Source organism: Arachis ipaensis, chromosome B4 (genome assembly GCF_059453495.1).
Source record: "Arachis ipaensis isolate K30076 ecotype BB chromosome B4, ASM5945349v1, whole genome shotgun sequence".
Classification (NCBI taxonomy): Eukaryota; Viridiplantae; Streptophyta; class Magnoliopsida; order Fabales; family Fabaceae; genus Arachis; species Arachis ipaensis.
In genome coordinates, this window is record NC_142439.1 from 10,020,116 (window position 1) to 10,027,545 (window position 7,430).

General features: G+C 39.1%; 1 protein-coding gene across 1 annotated transcript; it reads left to right on the top strand.

Annotated features, from left to right (window-relative positions):
- The first annotated feature begins 1,159 nt into the window (after positions 1-1,159).
- LOC148566632 (uncharacterized) lies at positions 1,160-2,428 on the top strand. Its single transcript, XM_088484353.1, has 3 exons — positions 1,160-1,303; positions 1,571-1,766; positions 1,902-2,428. The coding sequence occupies exons 1-3, from the start codon at positions 1,160-1,162 to the stop codon at positions 2,426-2,428; spliced, it is 867 nt and encodes a 288-aa protein (XP_088340479.1).
- The last annotated feature ends 5,002 nt before the right edge of the window (positions 2,429-7,430 follow it).

A 7,430-nucleotide genomic window follows, 5' to 3' on the forward strand; every position in this document is an offset into this window, starting at 1 on the left:
ACGATATTCAAATCCAACAACCAAAATTCAACTAAGGATCATAGTTCACTTATCCTAGGCTTCTGACACAAAATATCTCAAATCAATAATTCACGAAATTATTAGTTAATCAACAAGCACCAAACCAACCATGTTCATCAACAATAACATTCAACCATAATTCTCCCCAAATTAACATATCAACATTCACCATCCAAAATTAATAACTAATTATCCAATAAACTTCAACCAAATATATTCATCGACAAATTACTAAACATTAAACATACACCTGCATTCCAACTTTTCCTATGGTCATCTAGCCTAAGTTTTCACAGAACATTATATATTAAATGCAAGAAACCTAAACTATATCTTGGCCAATTTCCACGTAACGACCAAAGCTATTTATTCAAAACCAAGGCAGCCCCTCAAAACTCAACTAATCCGCTTCCTCCAAGTTTCAGTATTCACAATTTCAAGCTCCAATTATTTATTCACAACCTAATACATATTCATAACACATATATATCCAATTTAATACTCAAAGCTCAAATTCAATGAAAATAAAATAGAATTATCGTATCCTCACCTTATCCAAGCTTCACATAAGCAAGAGTGAACGTTTTCCTCAAGCTAATTGGATCCTAAAATATCAGAAATCAAAGAAACTCAACCTTCCCATTCAAAAATCCGAAAATTGGGGGAAAAGAGGGCTGAGAGTGATTAAACAAGTTACCAGTGAAATTATTCTGGTAGAAATGTAGAGCTCGACGCGGTGGACGCGTGGCCGCAAACGGTGCGGCGATTGGAGCTCGGACGGAGAAGTTACGGGATTTTGAAAAGTGACGTAAGGGGTTGGAAGTGTTTTCTCCTCCCTGAAGCTTTCACGCTGCTTGCAGGTGAAATGGGGAAGAAAGAGGCTTTCGGCCTCATTTAAAAGGGCTGGTCCGGTTGGACCGACGGCCCGGTTTGGGTTTGGTTCAACCGGTTCGGCCCGTTCGGTCCAATTTTGGACCGTTTTCTTCAAAATTGGTGTCAAAATTCTCGTTTCGATGAGCTCTATCCTAATTTAATATAATATTCATGTTTTTAATCCTCCTTATTAAAAACTAATTTATTGACTAATTATCTACTAATTTAACCGGGGTTTACAGCTTATTTATCAAAGGCTCCAATAATGGTGAATGTTCGCCTACATGAGCCCTTGAAATTGTACATTGCAGTATCTACAACCACAATTGGGTGTATGTTAGCCCAAGATGATGAGAACGGACATGAACGGGCAATTTATTACCTTAGTCGAGTTTTGACTGATATCGAAGTAAGGTATTCCCCAATAGAAAGATTGTGTTTATCTCTATACTATGCGTGCATGAAATTAAAGTGTTACATGGTAGCTAAACCTGTGAAGTAAGCACAAACTGATCTTGTCAAATACATGTTGAGTTTTCCAATGTTACGAGGTCGTCTGGGAAAATGGATGCTAGTTTTGACAGAGTTTGATTTGCAGTATGTTCCAGCAAAAGCTGTGAAAGACTAGGTTATTACAGATTTTCTAGTTGATAACTTGAACAATCTGAATGACCAGGGGGCAAATGCACTCGATGTTAAAGTCAATTATTGGAAGTTATATTTTGATGGATCGAAGCACAAAGATGGTGCAGGGGTAGGAATTCTCATTGTGTCACCAGAAGGAATCCCATCAGAATTTCTATATCCTTGCTCGAATAATATGGCAGAATACGAAGCTTTGATTGTAGGTCTGGAAATTTTAATTGGAAAAGGTGCTTCGGAAGTTCGGATCCTAGGAGATTCCTAATTGGTCTTGAAACAGTTATAAAAAGAGTTCAAGTGTAACAATGAGAGGTTGCAAAAATATTTGGCAAAAGCTTGGGAATTGTTAACTTTCTTTTGAAAAGTTTCACTGGTCCATATCCCAAGGATCCAGAATGAAATTGCTAACGAGTTGGCCCAAATTGCTTCAAGATACAGGATAGGCCCAGAAACGCTAAGAAAGTTGGCAAATATCTGCCAAATATTAGTGCCTGTGGACGAAAGAGAGGCTCTATGTGTGGATGATTGGGAAGATGATGATTGGAGGAAACCCATTGCTGAATATCTAAAGAATCCTGGCACTCAAGTTGATAGAAAGATAAAATTACGAGCAATAAATTTTGTCTTGATGGCTGATGAGCTGTATAAGAAAGGAATCGACGGGAGTCTTTCGAGATGTCTAAGTCAAGATGATAAAGACATTGCTTTAGGAGAAGTCCATAAAGGCATATGTGGTGCTCATCAGGCTGGGATGAAAATGAAATGGGTACTATGTCGAAATCATGTCTATTGGCCCTCCATGATCAAAGACTGTATCGAATACGCAAAGGCATGTCAAGAATGTCAACGGCATAGGTCGATACAACAGATCTCAGCGTCTGAGTTGCATTGATTATTAAGCCATGGCCATTTAGAGGTTGGGCTCTGGACTTAATTGGATTTATTCATCCCCTTCATCGAAACATCATAAATTTATTCTGGTAGCAATAGATTATTTTACAAAGTGGGTCGAAGCAGTTCCTTTAATAGAAGCTGGGCAAAATAAAATAATAGATTTTATTGAGGAACATATAATCCATCGATTTGGAATTCCTCAAACATTGAGTACTGACCAAGGGACTATGTTTACTGGTCAGCGAATTAAGAATTTTGCAGCTTCGAGAAATATTAATATGGTTACTTCAACCCCTTATTATGCACAAGCCAATGGCCAAGTTGAGGCAGCAAACAAAATTCTGATTAGTTTGATCAAAAAACAAATCGAAAGTAGACCACAAACTTGGCATGAAACTTTAAGCCAAGTACTGTGGGCTTATCGAAATTCACCAAGGGCGTCGACAGGTACTTCATCTTATAAATTAGTATATAGCCATGACGCAGTGCTACCATTAGAAATCAATCTTAACACTTTGAGGGTGTCAAAGCAAGATGATTTGCTAGTCGAAGATTATTGGAATGCAATGTTTGATGAGTTGAATGAGTTAGACTCGAAATGTATTTTGGCACTCGAAAGCGTGATTCGGCAAAAAGAAAATGTTGCCCGAAATTACAACCGTTGAGTAAAAGAAAAATGCTTCGGTATAGGTGAATTGGTTTTAAAAGTCATTTTGCCAATAGAAAAGAAATCGAGAATTCGTGGCAAATAGTTCCATACTTGGGAAGGTCCTTTCCAAGTAATTGGATTATATTCCGGAAAATTTGGAAATGTAATTAATTCAATAAACGGAAAGTATTTAAAGCAATATTATTGTTTATTAACTCAGAATTGAAATGCATAAGTCTGAGGATAAAAACAAAATGAAATCATTACAAGCATTGAATCCTAAGGAGGAGAAAGATAAGGTGCCATAAGTTCTGCTAAGTCTGAGTATAATTTAATACTTTCATTATCCAGAGCCGAAAGTATTTTGATTTGCTCATATTCTTCATACTGAGCCTTGTCAAGTTATTTTTTACATTTCTCTTTCTTGGCTTCAATAGAGCGGATCTCTTGTACAAGTTGTTGTTGCTTGTGTTGGACAGTGGCTAGAGGTGTTGCTATTTTAGCCTTCCTCTTTCGAATTTTGGCAAGTTTCTCATTAATTTGAGACAATTCTACTTCAACTTCCCTTTCTTCCTTATCATAGTAAGCCTGAGCAGAAAAGGCCTTAGAAATTCTTAAGTCAAATTTTTCACGAGAAGCTTTAATCGGCTGGAGAGCTGCAGTGTAGTTTTCTGATTCAGTTCAAATTTTAGCCATGTTGTCTTTGACCTCTTGTAGCTTGTCTTGAGCAGCCACACATCTGTTGGCAATTTTTATGAATTGGTTGACTATAGCAGAGTGTTCAGATGGAACTTGAGGTTCAAGAGATGAGCTTAGGATATCAGACAAAAGCGAGTTCAGGGTTGCATTGTTAGTCCATTCAGTGGGTGGATGGTCCAGAAGTCTGAGAAGGACCAAAAGTTGTTCTCGAACATTAGTATTTAGCTCGGATGGGAGATTGGATGCAGAAAGACCTGCAGGTGTAGGAGTAGAAATGAGCACCTTGTCCTCTTGAGCAACTTGATTCAGGATGGTGACCAATTCAATCAGATCAACAACCTCAGATTCGGAGACCATACCCAGATCTCTAGATCCCAAATCAATAGGAGTTTGAAGTTCAGTAATCTTAGGTGGACTGGAGGTTTTTTGTGGTGAATGAAGGGTTTCCAAAACTCGGGATGGAGAATCCGAATCAGGGGCAATAGTTTCAGGGACTCGAGAAGGAGAGTCAGAATCAAGAGGCACCTGGGATCCAGTTGAAGTTTCAACTCGGTTTGGTAGAGAAGAATGTTCAATATTTAAAGTTTGTGTTGGAGAATGATGGACATGTTCTTCTGTTAAATCAACTATTTGGGTCTCAATGAAAATTGGAGGAGCTACCTAGAGAGGTTCAGCAGATGCAATAGTTTGAATTGATAAATAAGATGCTCGCTACCCTGAATCTTGTTGTTGTTGTTGAGATGGTTGGTCAGGCGCAGAGGAAGTGATTGATTGAGCAGCAGTGACAGGCTAAAATACAGCATACATTAGTCGAGGTTTACTTCGACTGAATTAATATATTCGAAGATAATATAATGTTACCGGAACATGTTTTTTTCTTTGAATCAGCTGAGAGCCTGGGTTCGAATCAATTTCATCATCCGACTTCGATGATCTAGCAAGAAGATTTTGGATGGATGGTTCACTGTCATCAGAAGAGCTCTCGCTCGATGGTTGCAACTTTAACTGCAGAAAGACCAAAATCAAAAGAAGTTTAAGCAAATGAGGTTTTCGAGGAATTTTGGATTTTAAAAAAAATATATAAAATAAAATATATACTCTTCTGGAAGTCCTCGAAAGAGTTTGTCGACTTTTCTTTGGTTGTTGCCTTAAAGAAGTTGTGGCTTCGGCCTTCCTCTTTAGAGGCCTCTTGGGAGAACCTTCAGCGGCAAGAACCGTTCGGTAACAGAACTCTTGATTTCTTCTAAGGTACGGCTATACTTAGAATAGTACGTAGCCCACCAATCAAAGCAGGATTTTGTAATGAATGAACTATGATCATAAACAAGATGATTGTAGCTCTCTCTTTGTTGTTGATTCTTCAAGAGACAAACATCGAGTTCTTTCTTCGAAGCCAAAGTGACATGGCAAAAGGGTTTGTTGTTCTTGGGGAGTGGAGTTGGGATAGCTTGGGAGAAGCCTAGTTGTCTGGCTGTATAGTGAGGGGCATACAGAGTGGCTTTGAGACGTTCTTTTTTGTACAAAGGTAGCCATGTCGGGATCACTTGCACAGCCAGTAGGCTTGCCCAACTCTTGTTAGCAAGTTCACTCTCTTCGGTGTCATTAGGGAAGAGGAGACGTTCGAGTCAGGTGGGACCACAATTTTGATGCAGAAAAAGGGTGAAATTGAGGTCCTCGTTATGGAAATTTTTACAAGAATGAAAAAGGAAAAAAACAGTCCAAAATCGATCTTCATCCGAATGAGCTTCTGAAAAATTTGGTTTGAAATCAGCCAATCGAAAGCCCTCAATATGTTGTTTGTCTGAAATGTCACCTTCAGGCTTTATCATGTGTTTTTCGAAAATGGCATTTAGCTAGAGTTGGAGAAGTCAGAGAGGACCTTCCGTGCTAATCAAATAATTGTTTCGAAGACAGTTGACAAACTGGCCAAGTTCTTCGAAAATGTTCCATAGAAATAACTTGGCTAAGTTAAAGGTGTTTCTTTCATGGAAGAGGGCAGCAAGGGGGTAGAAAAGCTTCTGCATTTGAACACTTCTAGAGCAGAAGATTATTGCATTTAACCAATAAAACAAAAGGGTCACATGTTCATCATCTGTTACAGGGTCATTTTCTGCACCCATATGATGAACAATGAACTCGCTGTAAGAGGTCATAGAGGCTATGTTGTATTGTCGCTCAGGATGCATATCAGAAGTAAAATCTGGAGGGCTAATTGGGAGCCCTGTGATGGCACCTACATCGAGGAGTGACATGCCAATCATCCCACAAGGAAGGTGGAAATTGTTGGTAGTCCTATTCCTGAAATGAGTTACGGCCCCAATCATCCAAGGATATGTTGAAGGAGTAAAGTGAGAAAGTCGTAGAAGATCTTGAATCCCAAGAGCCCCCAAGCAGCGTTCTTCGTTGGTGCAAGACGCTCATGCCAGGCGGTAAAATCAATTCCATGAGGAGCGATTTTAGGATTGTTCCTGAAAGATTTTTGGGAATTGGTAAAAAAGGAGATGTCGAGGTCCTAACTAATCAACAAGTCTTCCCCTTGGGAGTTGGGAAAGCAAGGGAGTCGCTTGTTCACCCTTTCTAAGCTCTCAATGGGACCAACAAAACAATGGGTGTCATCACCTATAGTGAAGGGGATAAGGATTCTAGGATCATCGAGTTGGAGCTGTGGGTCATTAATGACCTCATCATTGACCTGGTTCAGTACGTGTAAGGCGAAGGAGCCGGTGGTTGCACCATAGGACATTTACCTTTGTCCTGAGTAGCGACGTGAGATGAAGAAGCAACCATTGATGAGCAAAGAAAAATAAAGGATGGAAAATAGAGGCTACACAAGAAGGAAGAATGCAAGAGATGTTGAGAGAATGAGGATTTGAGAAAGTTAAGCAATGATAAGAGGTTTAAATTTAAAGGAGGGGAGTTTCTTGCTTAACCGTTATTGCAGAAGGAATTCAAAGAGAAATGAGGTAACTTTGCGAGGAAGGCGAAGTGGTAGAGAGAGAGACTGTGAATCGTGGGAGACGTGTCAAACAGGTCAAAATTAATGGAGAAGGTAAATGGCAATTATGATCAGTTAAAGTAACTGAAGACTGGATTAGGATTAAGTGTTTCATCTTCCAAGGAGTGACTTCAAAAGCAAACACATTAATCCTAGGGGTCAATTTGTTAGTCAAAATAATTATTTTTGAAAGATTAAGTCAATTCGAAACGTTGGTAAAGTGTCGAAATGGAAGCATAGACTAAAAGAGATACACATGCAAGCATTAATTGGAAATTATCTGGCACGGATTCGATTTCGACACTTTGATAAATTGAGCAGTTACTCGAGTGGAGAATCGAGCAGTTACACAAATGGAGGGGATCGAAGGCCTTCTTTGAGTTAAGGATTTGTTAGTAACGCTCTTGGAAAAAAGAGCGGGAATGGTTACCTTAATCTCCGCACACAAAGGGGCACGAATTCTTTAATTATCAGTTCTGGAAAGAGGGCTATAAATAACAGGAAGCAGTACGGCACAAGGGTTGGAACTTTTCTCCAGAAATACACTCAAGCACACTCACATCCCCAACGAATTTCTGAGTTTGCATTCAAGTTCAATTTCTGTAGGGTTCCTTCCATTGTCTTTACTTTTCAATTTTACAATTTCTGCAAACTTTA

Bases quoted from the DNA above. Each gene is read 5' to 3' on its own strand.
- LOC148566632 (XM_088484353.1), top strand. From the start codon at position 1,160: ATGGTGAATGTTCGCCTACATGAGCCCTTGAAATTGTACATTGCAGTA. The intron at 1,304-1,570 runs GTAAGGTATTCC...CTGAATGACCAG, and splicing joins GAGTTTTGACTGATATCGAA to GGGGCAAATGCACTCGATGT. The intron at 1,767-1,901 runs GTGCTTCGGAAG...TCTTTTGAAAAG, and splicing joins GGAAATTTTAATTGGAAAAG to TTTCACTGGTCCATATCCCA.